This window comes from Vulpes lagopus, chromosome 10 (genome assembly GCF_018345385.1).
Source record: "Vulpes lagopus strain Blue_001 chromosome 10, ASM1834538v1, whole genome shotgun sequence".
Lineage (NCBI taxonomy): Eukaryota > Metazoa > Chordata > Mammalia > Carnivora > Canidae > Vulpes > Vulpes lagopus.
Genome location: NC_054833.1, coordinates 91,846,042 through 91,865,062, shown reverse-complemented (window position 1 = coordinate 91,865,062; position 19,021 = coordinate 91,846,042). Strand labels below are relative to the sequence as shown.

The 19,021-nt window shown below is 58.6% G+C and overlaps 1 protein-coding gene across 1 annotated transcript in view; it reads right to left on the bottom strand.

Moving 5' to 3' along the window:
- Positions 1-19,021, bottom strand: part of SLC7A5 (solute carrier family 7 member 5) — a 32,929-nt gene that overhangs the window by 8,179 nt on the left and 5,729 nt on the right. Inside the window, exons 2-5 of the mRNA XM_041772784.1 lie at positions 12,005-12,130; positions 1,281-1,386; positions 720-764; positions 175-298 (exon numbers count right to left, since the gene is read on the bottom strand). Coding sequence (XP_041628718.1) covers positions 175-298; positions 720-764; positions 1,281-1,386; positions 12,005-12,130 — 401 coding nt within the window. The remainder of the gene's footprint in view (positions 1-174; positions 299-719; positions 765-1,280; positions 1,387-12,004; positions 12,131-19,021) is intronic.

Sequence of the window (19,021 nt, the reverse complement as noted above, 5' to 3'; positions counted from 1 at the left end):
GCCAGGGTGAGGAACGAACACCCTACTCTTTCTGGGGGTTGGCAAAATACAGTTCGACCCCTCCGAGTAGGGTGTGGTTCGTGGATGGGAGGGGCCGGGTCTGATCAGCATCGCAGGCTCAGAGGGGGCAGGTGGGCCTCAGTGACCTGGCTGGGCTGGCAGGTGGCATCTTACCACAGCCACAGCCTCTGACGTCAGCATCTGCTCTGTGGACAATGTGGTGAAGTAGGCCAGGTTCGTCAGCACGTACACCAGGGTGACGATGGGGAGGGAGATGATGATGGCCAGGGGCAGGTTTCTGGAAGGCACAGGAGGGACACATTATCAGAAGGCAGCTCGGCATGCAGCTGGACCAGATGCCTCTAACACACGGTGGCTGGGTCCTGAGCCTCACCGCGTGGGGAAGGTGGTGAGTGGCGAGACTGTTCCCAGCCTGGGTGAGTGGCTGGAAGCTGACAGGTGGGTGGCTGGGTGACCCTGGGCCAGCAACTCAAGCCCTCCAGCCTTGTGCCCTGATCTTGCAGGGGAGCCTTGTTTCAGGTCACGCGGCCACTGTGTGGCCAGTGTGGGGACAGAAACCAGCGCCCTGCCCTAGCATGGATCCTAACCCCAGAGCCCCCGGAAGGCCTTGCGCTCGTCTGAGGCAGGGCCCCTGGGTGGCCTGGAGACCGAACCAGGCTCCCTCCCTCCCTCAGAAAAGTCTCTGTTCGTACTCATACCTGTAGGGATTGATCATCTCCTCTGTGACAAAATTCAAGTAATTCCTGGAATTGAGAAAGCAGAATTTAATTATACGTCCCTCCCATCATCATTGGGGGAAAGAACACAGATCCCACGGGGGCTCCTCCTGGCTGTTCTGGGCTCATGGATGGGGATCCCTGCACCCACCTCCAGAAGCCCCTCGGGGAGCAGCTGGGGACACAGGGGACAGGAGGCATCACAGCAAGGGCTGCAGACAGGCCCCTCGCTCCTGGGGAGGAGACGTCAAGAATCTCCAAGCCCAGGACTTCGCGTCTAAATGCTTTATGCACATCAACAGAGGTCTGTCTATAGGGACAGCTTCTCAGGGGCCCAGGTGCGCTGCGAACGGTGCCCAGGGCTGCCCCGCACGCCTTCCATGCTCTTCTGGGTTGCAAGTGGCTAGCAGTAGCTCCGAGAGGCTTTCCCACCACGCTCCGAAACTGCCCACAGATGGCCAAGAGACCGGATTTTGGGATACTTCAGGGCCCACGCACCATGTATGTCCCGAGGGCCAGAGACCCAGACATTCTAGAACTTACCATCCCCCATAAGCAAAGAGGCCACTGTACAACGCCAGTACAATGTTTCCCACGTCCAGCTTGGTGCCCTCAAACGAAAACTTAGGATCCAGATTGGACACGTCACCTGGCAAAGGCCAAACAGACAGAAAGGAATGCCGGGTTAGAGAGCACTGCGAAAAGGTCACACCACAAATTCTGGAATGTTCCTGGAGCAAAATACAGTCACAAACAAAAATGCCAGGGTGAAGGCTTTCCACGGCAACAAATTGAATGCACCTGCTGAGCCAGCTAGCCACAGCATTCCCAGACTTACCCGGGGTCAGGAGCAAGCAGACGCAGGTGAGCAGGATTCTGCTGTGACCCAGGGGACATGACCCCCAAGAGGCCCCTAGCTCACCCAACACAGGGAGGCAGCTCCGCAGACCCTCGGCCATTCCAAGTGCTAGCCGACCACCCAAGAGCTGGGGGATGGGATGCCCCGATGGGCCAGTGCAGGGGCATGTATGCGTCCACCTGTGGTTCATGCAGGCAGGAGCAGGGGCTGATCAGCCTTGGTCACACTCCCTGCAGAACCCGTGGCATGTGTCCCAGCTCAGAGGCACCCGGGCTCGAGTCTTTGCTTCCCCTTAGTGCTGGGAGAATCTTGGGCTGCTAACCCCAAACCCAGGCTCCCCGCTTATGTAACAGAGCTCAGAGTGTGACCCATCCGCAAGGGTCAGCACGGAACTTCCTGAAACTGACTCAGATCTGTCCCTGGACACGCTGCTCCTGAGAGACTGCAGTGGCCTGAGGTGACACAGGGATGTGCCTCTGGGAAGCGTGGGGTCTGCAGGGACATTCAGCGCAAGCACCTCCCAGACAGCTGTCCCTGGGGGCATCGCAGCCTCAGTCCTCTTCCTGGGCAGACGGCACCAGGGCCCTGCACAGCTCCGCCCAGCACTCTGCTGACCGTTTCAGCCAGGAGTGGCTCAGGTGCCCCCATCTCTGCCCCCGCCCTCTCGTGGCCTCTCTGCTGTGTCTCCCCTTTGTGTCTATCAGAACACGTGACACTGGATTTAGGGCCCACCCTGATTCTTCTCACAAAGACATCTGCAAAGACCCTTTCTCCAAATAAGGGCACAGTCACAAGTCCCTGGGAAATGGGTGTGTGTTCACACCCGACCTGGCACACGCGATGGGAAATGTGGGTGTTGGGAGGGACTCTGGCTACGGGGGTTCTTTCTGTGGCTCAGCGACACTGTCCATAACATGGCTCTGGACGCTCAGGCCCAGAAGCCCTGGCTCCATAGTGAGGGGCCAGCCCCACAGCTTTTCAACACCTGGCTCCCCTGCTTGGGATGGCTGCAGCAGGGACATGTACCTGAGATAGCGGGTGCCCAGGGACACAGCCAGCCCAGCCCCTCAGCCCACCTGCTAGTGGCCAGCCTTCCAGGCACACACAAACCTGGAGGGGCTGCATGCTTGGTCGGGTGCGGATCACTAGAGCACTGCAAAAAGGTCACGCCACAAATTCTTCAGGGCTCTGGATGTGAAGGTCTGTGTCCCTGTCCAGCTGAGAAGCCATGGGCCCAGGCTGGGCTGGGGCTCGGGGACCCCACACGGGTCATTGTCACCCATGGTGGGTGGGTCTGTAGGACCCTGGGGAGCCCAAGGCCTCCCACTTCTCCCACAAGGTGACAGCCTCCTGTTAACCCAGAACAGGACCCGGTGGCAATATGGGAGGAGGTTTGCCGAGGGGAGCATGGAAGGGAGCTTCCCATAAGCCCTGTCATCTTATGCAGTAGAAGCCTGCACTTGCAAAGCAGCTCAGGTCTCCAGCACACAGTGCAGTGGGGAGGGGCAGGACGGACCCCAGAATTCTTGTTTCTGGATCTGCCTTCCTGTGGCATTCCCGCCCCCGCCCCGAGCTTGTTTGCCCGGCCACCACAGGTCAGCTTATGCCTTTGATCTCAAATCTGAGCTGGGAGATGGACATGGGACCTGAGAGGCGCCCAGCCCCCAACTGCCCTGAGGCCATGGTCTCATGATGAGATGCACAGGCCCCCGGGGTGGCCGGCACCTCACCCAGGCGCATGGGACCTGTCTAGGAGGCCCAGGTCCTGGGACTGCCTGGTCACAGGATAGTCAGCAGCCTGGGTGGCCGGGGGCGGTGCAGAGAGCTGGCTCAGGACAACATACCCTTCATCTAACAGCACCCAGAGCCCCTCTGGGCTCCCTCCTGGTGGCTCCCCCATGGAAATGGGCTGGAATGTGCACTCCCTCACACCTGCAGAGCACTGCCACTTCCCCTGGCCTTGTCCACGTACGTCTACTATCCAACAGCTAGAGAAACGGAGGCTCAGGCTATCTGCCCTGGGGCTAGGCAAGCGCCCACGTGCATGGGATCCAGGACCACGACTGGAGACTCACCTTGTGCTTGAGCCCAAGTCTACACCACCTTACTCCTCCCAGAATGGCCCGGCTGCTCCTAAGAGTCCTGGAGGAACCCGCTGAGACGGCTCCCACTCCCCCAGACCTGCTGAGGACTGCAGGTCCGAGTCCCACAGCCACTTCTGGAGCATGGGAGGCTTTCCACGAAAAAGGCCCCTCCACGTACTACACGGGTGTCTGGAGCCTATACTTTCTCATTGATCTACTCCATTTCCTACTGAAGTACACCTCTATGTATCCTGTCTGTTATTCAAAGTAAAGTTTTTTTCCCCATATGTAGTGATATAGATTTTGGTGCAGCTGTTAAAACTGGCTCCCACCTGAAGTAGTGACACTGTGTGTGCACATGTGTGTACCGTATATTCACATGTGTGCACATGTGGGTCAGAGACATTCCATGCAGAGGGATGGCTGTTGCTTTTGTGGCCTTGGGGTTCCACCAAAGCCTGGTACAGGAGATGTAAAACGTGGGTGCCCAGAGGGTCCCTGGCTACCAGGGGTACAGTGCTGGGGCAGGGATGAAATTCAAGGCGTGTAAGAAGCAGGTGCTTTCAGCCTCGAGAAGGCCTGTGCAGCCTCAGTTTCCCTCAGGCGCTACTCCCACTGTGGCTACCAGCTCAGAGCTGGGACATACACAGTCATCTCCCTGAGACGGTCATGCTGCGGGTGGAATTCCTGATGTACAACAGTACTGTCTACATTTACAGCCTGATTTTACAGCATCTAAAACTCCAAGAAAATACTAGCTGCCCTGACCAAACACAGATGGAAGGATCTCCCTGGGGGCCTCAGCCAGTCCCCTCCCAAACAGCCCACAGAGACTTCTACTCCTAGGACAAGTGTGGCTGGGCCATCTGCTGGGACCCTCCCTGGTCATCTGAGAGCCCATTACCTGCCTGCGAGGTGCCCCAAGTCCTTTGGAGGAAAGCAGGCAGCCAGGTGCACAGAGGGACCACACTCCCAGACCCTGCAGCACTGAGTGTGACTGGTAGACCCAGTTTCTCCCCTGGCGTGGGGTGAGGGAGCACGCAAAGCTCTGCCAAGGATGTGGCTGCCAATCAACCCTCTGCCAAGTTCCTCTGGGCTGTCACTCACCGGATCATCTCCCATAAACGCAGCATGCCGCACCCTAGAGACAAGGGAGGGATCTGCAAGTCAACCGTCCAGAGGGGGAGGCACACATGCGCCCCTGCAGGGCTCCTGGGTTTGTTCAGACTAGCCTGTCTGTGTTGGACACCGGCCCAGAAGGGAGGACCATAGCTTCTCCAGGCTCCAGACCAAATGCCGGCCAAGCATGCTGCCCCTCCTTCTCGAGGAGGGAAGGCACCAGGGAGCAGGCACTGGGTCTGGGTGGCCGCTAAGAGACAGGGGCCATGCCTGCCCTTGCTGCCCTGGTGTCCTGCTGGGGCTGGAGCCCTAACTGCAGGGGGGCTTTAAGGAGGTTTGCAGAATTGGCAGGAGGGCCCACTCATCTCCAGGCTGGCTCCAGCGAGAAGCGGGTGAGGCAGCCACACCTCTGGTTAGCAGCTGCGCCGTGCCCAGGGTCACTGAGGTGGTGAGCAAGGGTGCAGAGGAGACGTGGAGCCCTCCTGGGGGAGGGCAGGTTCTAGAATCCACGTGTAGTCCCAACCACCCACCTGTCCTCTGCAACCAGGGGGCATTTGGCGATACCTGGAGACACCTGGGATTGTCAGGGCTGGGGTGGGGGTGCGCTGGTGCATGGAGGCAAGCAGTGCTGCTCCACTCTCTGGGATGCAGAGGGCAGCTAACCCGGATGGCAGCAACACAGGGCAGGGCTCTGCAGCTCTGGAGGGTAATGACTGTTAAAACTGGCTCCCACCTGAAGTAGTGACACTGTGTGTGCACATGTATGTACCGTATATTCACGTGTGTGCACATGTGGGTCAGAGACATTCCATGCAGAGGGATGGCTGTTGCTTGGCCTACAGGCCACGGCTCCCACAGTTGGGGTGCATCGGACACAGATGAATGACAAGTCCCCCCGAAGGCCACCGTGCTCCAAGCTACCCTGCAGCTCTATGTCACTCCGAGAGCAGGCAAGAATATGATCGTGATGGGCAGAGAGAAGTTCAGGTCCTCCTGCTGGCTTCAAGAGTGGGGGATAAGCACCCCAGGACCCCACAGTTTAACGGAGTCCCCTGTGCCATCACCCCTTGTCTGGGGCTTCTCTGCAGACCTCAAAGCTACCTCTAACCTGCTGTCCAAAGAAAAGGGAGGTCAGCTCAGGGTGGGTTCTGACCCTCTGCTCACCTGCATTGCAGGCAAGTGCCCCGCAGCCTCTGTACCTTCAAGTCTGCCTCTTCCAGCCCTAGAATGCAGCCACTGACAGTACTCTCCCAGAAGGGCTGTGGGAAAGGGAATGCCAGTACACTACCAGATGCTGGGCCTGTTGGCAAACTGCAATGTCACAGCAGGGCCTGCTTCCTGCCCACTGGGACCCCTTTGAGAACTGGGGTAGGGCAGCCCTGCGGCACAGCGGTTTGGCGCTGCCTGCAGCCCAGGGCGTGATCCTGGAGACCCTGGATCGAGTCCCACGTCAGGCTCTCTGCGTGGAGCCTGCTTCTCCCTCTGCCTGTGTCTCTGCCTCTCATTCTCTCTCTGTGTTTCTATGAATAAATAAAATCTTAAAAAAAAAAAAAAAAAGAGAACTGGGGTAATTGGGGTGGGAATGCTCCAAGGCCCCAGAGGACCGTCTCGGGGAAGCCAGCCCAAATTCCTGTGTCACCCAGACACAGCCCCAGGAACCATCAACGGGTGTCCAGCAGCTCCGAGCACGTGGGGACAGGAGTGGGCCTTCTTCCTGCCCAGGGAGCGTGCTAGCCCCATGGCTGCTAACTGGGAGGACCAATGCTCCCCACAGGGCCTGCCTCCTCAACATGGCCTGCCTGGCCTCTCTACATGGGGAAAAGGCCTGGTCTGATGCTCATCAGGGCTTCTCCAGGGCCCCTGGAGCCTGTCAACGTCCCGATCTGGAGACAGGCAGTAGAGGCAGCAGCAGCAAATCCCAGAACCTTGGGGCTGGCGAGGCCCCAACCCACCCACTGCTTTCCCATAGCCAGAGCAGCCCTGGGGCACCCCTCCTGGGACAGGAACACTGTGAGAAAGTCAGCCCCAAACGGGGGAATATCCACCATGCTGGAACCTTCTGCTCGTGGTCCCACTCTATCCCTCTGGGGTTCCATGGGACGCTCATTTACGTCATGAGATGTGAACAGGGTCCCCCCAAGAACTCGTGTCAACCTGGAACCTCTGAATGTGGCCTGGTTTGGAAACAGGTCTTTGAAGATGGAGTTAACGTCAGGATGTGGAGATGAGATCACAGATGAGGAGAGGGCCCTGAAGCCCATGACTGTCCTTACAGGATACAGGAAGGGGCCACAGGGATGAGCCAGAGAGGTCCGAGAGGTGTAGCACAAGCCTGGGGACCATCAGGAGCTGGGCTGACAAGGAGAGATTCCCCCAACGAATTTCAGAGGAGTACAGCCCTGACATTGGACTTTCGTCCCCCAGAACCATGAGGATACAACAGGACTTTGTTTGCAGACAGACCCCCGGGCCTTACTCACCAGGTCAGACTTCATGGTTTCCACTGTGTGTGGATGTGGCCAGGACAAGGTGTGGCCTGGATCCTGCTTTGCAATCACCAGCCAAGGGAGGAGGTGTTTGGCCTCAGGCTCCTGCTCTGTAGAATGGGCTGTCATGTGTGGGACCACAGGCTTTGGGGCTCTGAGTCCCACCTGGCGAGTGAGCTCTGTGTGACTGGTGCTCTAACAGGCTTAGGCAGCCAGCATGGCGACGGGTGTCTGGTTCTGTCCTCAGAGAGGATGCTCCTCTTTCCCATCTGCCTACCCCGGGTGGAACACTAGGTGTCTGCTCGCTGCCCGTCCTCTGGCTCTGCCTGATGTCTGCCAATGGTAATGGGGTAAGAATCTGGGTTTGGAGAGGTTGATGGGAGGTCAGTGTATGCTCACCTGTCCAACACCTGTCCCTGGAGGAGCTGGCCCCATGGAAGCCAGCAAACTTCCAATTCAATTGGAAAGGGCCTTCTTTCCCCGGGAAGGCTACAGGAGACCCCTGAGACCTAACCGTGCCCAGTGCAGGGCTCTGGCCACCACCCACCATTCCCCCTGCACTTCCGTCCGCCTGGCTGGCTGCAGGGCTGAGCCGAGGGCCACAGTGGGAAAGAGCCCAACTCTCCTGACTGATTTCATGCCACAGGGAAGCACAAGCAAAGCATGTGATCTCAAATCTGTTATGATTCTGGATGCTGAATTAGTGCAGAGGCGTGCACAGGCCCAACAAAAAAGCCTCAATTAAAAATTATCAAAGAACAGAGGCGCCTGGATGGTTCAGGCAGTTGAGTATCTGACTCGTGATCTTGGCTCAGGTCATGGTCTCAGGGTGGTGGAATGGAGCCCCCCCGTCAGGCTCTGTGCTTGGGCGGCGGGCGGGTGGGGGGAGTCTGCTTGGGATGCTCTCTCCCTCTCCCTCTGCTCCTTCCCCCACTCACATTTTCTCTTTCTCAAATAAATCTTTAAAAAAAATTACCAAAGAATATCCAGGGGAAGAAACAACCAAACCTGCCTTGATGTCTTCCCACGGTGGCCCTGTGATCTGCTGTTCTGGATGGACACTCAGTGAGGAGCAGATAGGCCACGGGGCACCAGCCACCAGGTGACGACCCTACCCTACCCCACGGCCCCATCCCTGCTCCTGGGACACAGGTGACCAGTGTGGAGAATCAAATCCTGGCCCTACGTGGCCTCCTGCTAGAGTGCCCTGCAGTCCCAACATGACCCCAAGCCCCTGTGAAATGGGCTCTGAAGTCCTCTGCAAGGGGAGACCTAAGATGCCTGTCCCCTCCCTCACAGAGTCCACTTCACAGGGTTGCCTGCTGCAAGGGCTTGCCCCTTCCTGCTGGGCTGTCTCCTGTGCTCTCCCAATTCTGAGATGACCCTGTCACTTTGGGACATAGGATATAATCAACAGGGGGTTCAGGAGCCTCCTCTTGCAGTGCAAAGCACACACATGTCTCCTGGCGATTGGGGCCAATGTTCCAGCAGCAGGGTGATCTCATGGGAGCTGTGCATGGCTCGGGGGCAGGGATCTGGGGGGCAGGACTGCTTGATGCACAGAGACCTGGCCTCCCACGGCCTCCTTCCGCAGAGGATATCCTGCTGAGATGCAGTGTGGGAGGAAGGAAGCGCTCTATAGGCCGTTTTTATCTGTACAACTGGGCAGTCCACATGTAACCACTCTCCCACCGATGCTGCAGCGAAGCAAAGCCACAAGGGTGCCATTGTGTGTCCTCTGGGAAAGACCTAGGCAGAGGGACGCACCTTCCACACCCCACTCCCATCTCTGGTCTTGGGAACAGCCTGACCATAGGCTGTGGCCCCTGTGGGATATCCTAAGTAAAGAGGTAATAGATGTAAAGGGACAAAGCTGGGGGAGGCAGCTGGCAAGTACAAGCCTCCCACTCTCTCTGCCTGCTTGTCTGCAGCCTCCCTGGCCCGGCCACCCCACCCACAGATCTGAAATGCTGACCTGAGCTCTGTCTCCCTTTCCGAAAATGCTGAGAGCAAATCTAAACACCTCACATGGCGCCAGGCCTGCATGCCCGACACCGTGGGCACCCCCACCCCCAGCCACAGGGCTGCTGAGCTGCTCCCACACCAAGATCCCAGCCTAGGGCCATGCAGAGCAGTCCCTTTGTCCCCGACTCTGTGCCTTCATCGAGCTGCTCCCTCCCACCTCAAGTCCTGGTCTGGGCTGGCACCCCATCCGCCTGTCTGAAATTCTCCTGTTCATGTGCCGTCTGGTATCCCCACCCCACAGCTGAGCTCTGGCCAACAAGGCCAAGTACTAGTTGGGGCTCAGTATAGCATTACACTCAGGGCCTCAGAAGGTTCTGGTGAAAGATTGTGGGAAGGACAAATGCAGATTGCTCATGGGTCTCAAGGGAATGAGCCCGGCAGAGGCCCGGTGGCTGACTGATGGCCAGCTGGGCTCAAACCCCCCTGCAGCCCTCGGGGCCCACGGGTGCTCGGTGGGGGAGGAAGACTCTCCCCCTCAGTGCCTGGTGGAGCGGGGCAGCCAGGGTCTGTGCAATGATGTGGCATAGGCGGAGGGTAGTCTGAGCAGCACTGAGCCGCACCTGCATCCCAAGGGTCCGGGCCTTCCTGCCCCAGGGATATAGCAATGGGCAGCTGCCCAAGGGGAGAAGAGTCAGACCACAGATTCTATTGGGGAAGGAGGTCCACGGTGTGTCCCCAGAAGGGAAGGCATTCATCTGAGATCAACACAAATCTCCCCAAGAAAACCAGGAGCCATATCCCATGTTCAGAGAGGAACTGCTTCAGGGGAGGATGTTTTCGACAGCAACAGAATGATAAACATATTAGGTATTCTAGTTGAACAAAAGCTCTTTGCTCTTCCCAGCAAAATTTGTTTTTACAAAAGTCAGGTCACCCCCTGCACATTCCTCATCAGTCTGTAGCTAATCGTACTCGCCGAGCAAATACCTTCCCAAGCAAACTTTCTATCAGATGACATGCTTCCTGGCTGCACAGTCTTGTCTGCCAGGTCCTGCCGGGCCAACCTCTTCACGGTGCTGCAGGGTTACTTAGCCTGACCAGGGTCCTCAAGACTCGAGAGATAAGCAGGAAGACAAAGTCTTGTCTCCAGAGGACGCTGGACCCTGGAGCCGTAAAAGGCCCTTCGGGTGCTGGGGGAGCACCCGGAGCAACAAAGTCACAGACTCAGGCCAGATCCCACCCCTCTTAGCCCTAGGGTCAGCTCACCCGGGGCAGGAAAGTAATCTAACATGCTCCCAGGCTGAAGGTCAGCTCCTGAAGCAGTGACCCATCTGCCACGGAAAGTGGTCTAGAAATCAGGTGGAACTCCCCCCTCGATGCTGATGATGATCATGGCTCATGGGTGCTGGGTTCTCGTTAGGTGCCAGAGCCAAAGCTTCACATGTTTAAATAATCAACAGAGACCGTCTGCCCGAGTTATCTGGATTCTTGCTTCCATGTTACTAGGTCAGTGTAGACCTGCAAGTGGGCTTCTCTCTGGCCCAGAGGGCCTGTATGCTCCTGCATCATGAGTACCCCCGCATCGAGGCCCACGGCCTGTGGATGCTGGGTTCATACAAAGTGTGGGGCCCTGCGTGGCCATTACAGCAAAGGGAGGAGAGAGCCTGGAACCACAGAGCAGATTTCTGGGTACCAGAGGCAGATGCCTGGAGGACACCGCAGATACAGGCCATCACGGGTTTTGCGCCCACTCAATTCATAGCAAGCCAGCACTGAAGCACGGGAAGAGGGTGGCTGGGGTGAGGATGCCCACAGAGGCCCGTGTGGGGTCCCCAGCACAAGAGGGGCACGCAGCCCTGTGTTGGCAGGGGATCTTGGAGGATGCAGACCCAGCCCACGTCCTGGCTCTTTCCACGGGAGCTGCTCTGAGCTGCCCCTGAAACAGGGTGAAGCAGCTAGCGGTGCCACTGCCGAGCTGGGGGCACAGGATATGGGAAAGTATGTAGCCTTCCCATACCCCAGGGCTCTGAGAGCACTAAGGGACACAGAACGAGGCCGTGCCTCTGCATGTCCCCCCCCACACACACACACACGGTGGCACATCCTCATGGTGACCCTCTGTGAAGGGGCCCTCAGAAGGTCGCCTGGTACCAGCCCCTGTGGGATCGCTGGTCTGTGAAGGCCAAGCAGACGCCCACCCTGCTGGAGAAACCATACTTCCATTCCCAGCACCGAGAGGACGTGCTGCCACCAAGTGCCACAGCATGGGTGACCCACACGGATAAGACAAAGTGGTGGACCATGGGGGAAGGGTCAGCATGGCCCAATGCTGGGGCTGGGATATCCTCCATCCTCCCCAGGGACGGCCACACTTCGCCCAACAGGCACTGAGATTTGTGCTCCCATGTGTGAGATCTGCCTCAGGAACAGTCCCATCCTGCCTTGCTCTCCACGTGCAGGATGCAGCCCTGAGGTCCCTCTGTGAACCGCCGTGTCACCATCCTACCCCTGCCCTCCTGTGTGGGTAGGAGTGGTGTTTGTTGGGGACAGGGTGGGATTTAAATTTCTGGGTGATGTTTAGCCTCTGTGATGTCAGCACCTCTCACCGGACAGTGTCACTGGCTTGTGTGAAACTCCGCCTGCTGGCACGGCAGACTTTTGGCCAGGGGCATTGGGGCACGGGGACCACCTGCCTCCCCCAGCCCAGCAGGGCCGCGCAGGACACCTGTCAGGGCGCCCAGAGCTTGCACTCACCCTTCCCGATCTGGATGAAGCCAAGCAGAATGATCAAGGCCAGTGCCAGGAGCTTGGCGGCAGCGAAGGCATCCTGGACCCGGGTGGCGGCCTTCACGCTGTAACAGTTCACGGCCGTGAGCAGCACTGTGGAGAGAGGGCAGCAGTAAGCTCCGTGGGACAGGCGGCCACAGGGTATGCAGGCAGGCTGGTGGGGGGCAGCCCCTCTAGCGGCTCTCCCTTCTGGGCCTTGTTCTGCTATAACCGATGGCTCTCCATGCTCAAGGTCAGAGGCTGAGAACCACACTTCTTGGCTCAAAAAAGCTATGATCCCACATGCCCCTGGCTGCTATGAAGAGTTTTAGTGAAGGAATGTGAGCCTCCCACTGACCCCAGCCACCCCCCGCCCCACCCCTACCCCACCTACTGCACCTCAGAGCCACTGGACAGAGCTGTGCTCACCAGGCGGGCACCTCTCACCATTTCAGCACAGCTTAACTGTCCACACAGCCCACCAGGTTCCTTTTGGTATAGAGAACCTTCTAGAGTCCCACAGGGGAGACCGGTGAGGAAGGTACTGTGTAGCATGAACCCATTGCATGAGCCAAGAGGGGGGACCGTGGGGGCAATCGTGACACATGAAACAGGGACTGCAGGGGAGGCTGAGCCCGGGGTGGGGGTGAGGTGGGCCCAGCAGGTACAGGACAACGGCCAGCTCCCTGGGCCAGCTCCAATCCCAGGGCTATTTTTTTTTTCCCCAGGGCTATTTGAACAGCAAATGCTACCAACCAATCACAGACAGGGGGGTGGGGGGGTAGGGGGTGGACATGGGGCTGGGGGTGCAAGGGGGCACAGTGGGCCACTAAGCCGAGCTCCACGCATGCCCGGACACGCACAGGCAGGCCCCCTGTGAAACCCCCAGGCCCTGAGCCAGAGCAGAGCCATCCACGTGCTGATGTGTCAGGTGAGCAGGGACTGTCACAGCCACTTACAGTGAAGCAATTCTGTACAAAAGCAAAGGCAACAGGTACATGACACCCAGACCTTCCATTCACTGTTTCTGCCTGGAGCGCTCTCAGGTGCTCTCTGCTGCTGGAAGGCAGGTGCCCGCCATCAGGGGAGTGCTCACACCAGGAGACCTGCCTTTCTGGGAGGCTGGGACTGACCCTAACCGGCAGGCCGTGGACCTGGGAAGGACCTGTCCACGGGCCCCCCACACCTGCCACTTCTCCAAGGGCCACCCTTAACATAAGAAACTGGGAAAGTCTGCACGTCTCTTCTCTTTTCACGCAGAACCGACCCAGGACCGGCAGACGCCAGGTGGCTTCTTTCCCCACCTAAATAAATGTAATTTTATAATTTGAGGAGTAAGACCCAAAGAAATCAATCTGCACTGATGAACTGGTTAAGACCCGGCGGTAGGAGAGGCAGGTAGAAGAAAAGCAGGAAGTCTCCCAGAGTGCTCACCCTGCCACCTGCTTATTGCTCCAGGAAACGGACTGACACCTTAACAGCACCCCTCCCCCGTGCCATGCTCCCCGGCGGCTCCAGGCTCTGGCTGATGCAACGGCTGACCATGACTGCATTCTGCCCTGATAGTAGTGGCTTCCAGCTGCCACGCCAGAGGTGAAATACTCAGGGGTTCCCTGCAGTGGGAGTGACAGCACATGGGCCGGCCTGGACCCCGGCTGCCTGGACCCCAGCTGCGCCCCTGGGGCTCCAAGGCTGTGATATGCACCTGCCAGGTGTGCAGTAAAATGAGCTGCCTTGGGGAGGTGGGGCTCCAGAAATAGGAGCAAGCCTGGCCAGGAAAGGCTCGGATGAGGGGCTGATGTGCGCGCAGGGCAAACAGCACGGGGGACCGTCACTGTGTGGCCCCCAGGGAGGGGACACATGCTCAGTCCAGGCCCTCAGAACCAACGGCGACATGGCTGTCCTGTATAAACCATGTCAGCACTGCCACTCTCAGCACAGAAGAGAAAACGGAGGCTCAGAGTGGCCCCCTGTCCCAGGGTGTTAGGGGCAGACCCTGGACTGAGATGGAGGCCTCTGGGGTCCCTCTGACATCCCCACAGTGATCGAAGTGCAGGGCAGGCAGAGAAGTAGCAGAATTCCTTTTCCTAGGCTTCCAGGGGAATGCTTGCAGTCCAGTGCTACTGGTCCAACCTGCCGTTGGCTGGGATCGGGATGGAAGGGCCTCGGGGGGCCTGTTCCTTCCTGCCACCTGATCCCAAGGAGCTGCAGCACAGCAAGAGGGCAAGGCTGGGGGCTTTCTGGGACAGCCTCAAACTTCCTTATGGGTGAGCACGACCACAGGGGCACAGATGCCTCTGGCCCTTCCTCACCAGGCACAGGTGGCTAGCACTCTGGACGCAGATGCGCCTCTGGCAAGAGGCCTGCTCATTGCATCAGTCCCCCATTCATGCCTCAGGGAGGCAGGGCGGGCGGGGAGGCGTTGCCTGTGCGCTGGGAGGCAGCTCTCCCCCGCCCCGCCTGCTGGCCACTCTGCCCAACGTGGCTTCCGGCAGGCTGGTCTCCTGGCGGCACGCTGCTGCTGCCACTGCCACTGCCACTGCCACAGGCTCCAGGAACAGCACTGTCAGCCCTGCGCAGCCAGCTCTGCCTGCCACCTCCGGTCCACGTGCTCCTCTGGGGTCTTTCCACCCCTTCTCCCATTTCACAGAGGACAATTCAGGTTCCTGGAAGGGGAGCAAGCTTGCCCAGAACCCCCAGCGCATGGTCTGTCCTACTGTGGTGCCCACAAATGCTGCGCTCGTCCTAGTGGTCATGGGCCAGGACAGAGGCCCAGGGTCCCTCCTTTTCCACACCACTGCCGTCCAACAAGTGGTGCACACCCCGCCCATGCCCAGACCTGACCCGCTGTTCCCCTTAAAGCACCCTGGGCCCTGCCCAGCAGGTGGCAGGGAGCCTCTGTTCATTCTGACGCAGCTCCGGCACATTCAAAATAACCAAGTCACAGACAGGCAAGGTGGGGCAGGGACCCGGCCACGGAACAAGGCGGGGAGGACCCTGTAACACTTTTTTTCTTTTATAAAAAGAAGAACTGAAACATTTGATGAAACTTTAATGTTCACTGACTTTGGCCAATGAATAAACAAACGCTTTAGTATCCTCCACGGTATTCCTTTCTCAAAAAGTTTCAAATTGAAATATAATCTTAAGTAAATAAATGCATTCATCAGGAACCCACTGTCTTCTGGCCTCAACAGAAGCTGGTTGTGCATCTTGGCTGCCTGGCCTGCAGCTCCCAGACCTTGACAAGATGCCTTCAGGAGGGGAGGCTCTCTCTTGTTTCTGATGGGGACACTGGCATCCTGAGGGTAAGGACAGGCGGTGCTGAGGGTGAGCGGTATTGTCATGGGCCCTCCACGCCCGAGGGACAAGGAGAAAGTTCCTATGCCGCATGAGTGGGGTGGGGTGGACAGGTAACAGCGGGGCACGGGCCCTCTGACTGACAGAGGCAGAGGTGCTGTTGGGAAGGCTCCCCACACTGGCACCCCCAGATAAGCTCACTGTGTTCCCATGTGGTGACAGCTGGGGCCAGGTCGATAAGCTGGCGCTGGGCTGCCTGCGGACCACAGGAGCAGGCTGGCCTGGGGCTTGCCTCACTGCCCTTTAGGTTTGTGTGTGTCCCATCCCCATCCTGCTGTGACCCGGAACACCTCGCGGCTAGAGGAGCACCCTGCGTAGCCTCAGCAACACCCACCACCGTGGTGTGGACCTTGACAAGATGCCTTCCCCAGCCCCAAGCGTGGGGTGCCCGGCGGTGCTGCCACGGGTGGTGCTTGACATACGTGACTCAGGACACCCCTCACAGTGGCTTCCCCATCCCAGGCAGGGCCCCCATGCTGCAGACTTCACAAGGGCACAGCAGGGCACAGAGCAAGGTGCTGAGCAGGGAGGGCACACTCAACACCCGCACACGGGGCACCAGCCACTTCTGGGCCCTGGCCTCTGCCTCTGGGAAGGCAGTTTTCTGAGCAGGACTCGAAGGCTCCCTCCCTGGCCTGGCCGCACCTGATCTCTCACCCCCGAGCACTGCCAGGTACCCCAATCATCCACCACAGACCCGACTTCTCCCAGACAGCAGCCTCCCCAGACAGCAGCCTCGTGTTGAATGTACTCACCCATGGGGGCAGGGCTGACAGGCAAGGGGAGCCTGTTTTCATTTAAAAGTACCAAAACAAAACACAAAAACCACACCAAGTGAGGGTGAAATGCTGATGGATGTATCAGACCCTGTAACCAGGGCTGTGCTTCCTCAGGACTTTGTGGATGCTGGTACCCAAATCAGCAAGGATCTTGATAACAAGAGCAGTGTATGAGCACCTGACACAGACTCATTCTATCATTCAGTGCCTTCGGCACAGCCTGGGTGGAAGGCTGACCCTACCCCCTCTGCTGACTTGAGGTCAAGCACACCAGGGGAAAGGTCACGAGTAAGCCCGACAGAACCACCCAACACACAGCATCCAGGTGCTGGCTGGTTCTTACTGGTCGGGAAATCAGTCCAATGCCCCCCTCCCAGGGGGCTGCAGTGATGGAGCCCACCCCATCCCAAGGCTCTGGGCTCTGCAGGGACTGTCCACCTCGCCACCCCCACCCTGATGGAAGAGCCCAAGGGTCAGAGACCCCAGGCCTAGAACCTCACTGCCGGAGTCCTGCTTAGGAGCCACTGGAATGGGTCTCTCTAAAAAGGGTGCTTTCTGCGTATGATTTTAGGGCAAAGACAATCGGGCGTGTGAGCGATGCCACCTCACACAGGGCAGAAGATGGCCAGATGGGGCTGAGATGGCAACAACAGGCAAATGAGTGCTGTCTGACCTAGAGCTTCGCCAGCAGGGAGAGGAAGTGGCCCCCCAGCAGCATGATTCCAGGAGACTCCACCAGCCTGGTCCCCCAGAAAGCAATGCCAGCTGACGGCTGTGACCTAAGCGGGGTCCAAGAGGACCCGAGACCCAGGCCCAGGCAACCAGGCAGCCTAACGACCTGGAGCCTGTCCCCCACGCTGCCCCAGGTCAACATCACAGCGCTCACTCTATGTCTAGACCCAAAGCCTTGGTGGCAGGTGGGCAGGCTCCTAGGGCAGCAGCCAGGGGCTGTGGGCTTGCTCAGGCACCGAGCAAAGGCTGGCACGGCCCAGGCAGCTGGCAGGGCAGCCTCCAACGGGGGGTGCTTGGCTGCTCCGCAGGATCTTGTCCTGTCTTCCCCTTCCTTATGCAAACCCACCCAGCACACGCAGGGGCCCGGAGTGTGTGGGTGCCCAGTCATCAGCACCACCTTCCTGCCCCTGGAGGTCCACTGGGCTCACCATGAGCCCCCTCCGCACAGGCAGCCAGACAGCCATGATCATCTGGGCCTCCCTCACCGAGCACACCATTCCAGGAACAGATAGGATCTCTCACACTCCCTGGCATTCCAGAGTCCCTGAGGGCCTTGCAGGACCGTTGGTGGGGCCCCACCCCATAGCTTCTGATTGGCAGGCCTGGGTGGGGCCTGAGCGTCTGCATTCCTAACTGCCTCCAGGGACACCCGTGCTGCTGGCCCAGAGAGCCCATTTGGAGAACCGGAGGGTGACTTCACCTTTGCTGGCTGCAAGGAAACAAATGTCCATGACCTGACGGTACCCCAGAGCACCTGACAGGCCAACCTCCCCCCTAGAACGTGTTAGAACACGGAGCCAGGTCAGGTCGACGGCCCTGCTCCAGACCCACCCAGGGGCAGGAAGTTGTACAGACAGGGCCCAAGCTCCCTCAGCCAAGAGGTCACTGCCTGTGGGAGAGGCCGAGCAGGAACACTGGCTCTCGAGCCCCCTGCCCCCAGTCTTGTGGATTCACTGCTTCTCTGTGCAAATTACTGGTAGGCCAGCGTCACATTTTCAAATTCCCCACCACCAGCCCTGGAACATGTGTCTCCATATTTTTTCCCATTTTTAATGTGACCATGGAGCTCACCAGGCCCGGAGGCTTTCACATTCAAGGGGCTGACACATTCAAACACACCAGCAAGGGGTAGATTTCATCAGCTCAGAAAGCCACCAGCCAGCCACCCGAGTCCTAGGGCAGCAGGAGACCCCGCGTAGAGTGGCATCTGCTTCATCAGGCTTTTCTGAGGCACCAGTCCTGGAGAGCAGGGATCAGGGATCACCTGCCCCAAGAACGGCCAGGACACACCGGAGAGTGAGCCCCCTCCTTGGCTCTGAAGTCACCTCGAATCCTGACATGCTGTGTGACGCTGGGCAGGTTACTGGGCAGGGAGGCATTCAGACTCCCTGAACCAGGAGGCCCAGGGGTGGACACATTGTGCCTCTGCATAGCTGCTGGAGGAGTGAATGAGCACATGAACGCACTGTCCAGCACCCCACCAAGGGCTCCTGATAAACCGACCAGTCACTGCCAAGCGTGAAGATCTGCTCAGGACAGACCAGGCTGTTGCTCAGAGACTCGGTGCTTCGGGCTCTCCCCTGTGGCCTGGAGACTCCCACCCCACTCCCTCTGCTCCTCCAGCAGTTTTACTGAAGAAGGAGGAAGGAAAACCTGCTGTGGTCACAGTACCTGCGGCTTGAGGGAACCATGGAGCATCCAGTCTCAGATCCTCATCTGCTAGTTGGGTAAATGGAGCTCAGAGTTGTCTGACTCGCTGAAAGTCACACAGCCCCAGGGACTTACAGAACCTGAGGGCTGGGGACAAGGCCCGGGACAGAGCCCCACCCAGGCCCCTGCAGGATGTGAGTCTGTGCTGAAGGCTGAATCCCGTGCCAGCCCTGGGACGTGGCATGGATGACACGCGAGGCTGGCCATAAGGTCACAGTGGGCCTCAGGCCCCTGTTTCCCTGCAGTGCCTCAGTCCTATACCGGCTACATTTTGAATAACTGACAATCAGAAACAATCAGCTGGTCTCAGCAGCGACAGTTGTCGGCCAGCAACCAAGGTCAGGGTAACTTAGAGCACAGATCAGGTTGCGAATACCGTGCTCCCTCCAAGAGCCCAGAGGGGAGGTGGTGCCAATTCCTCACA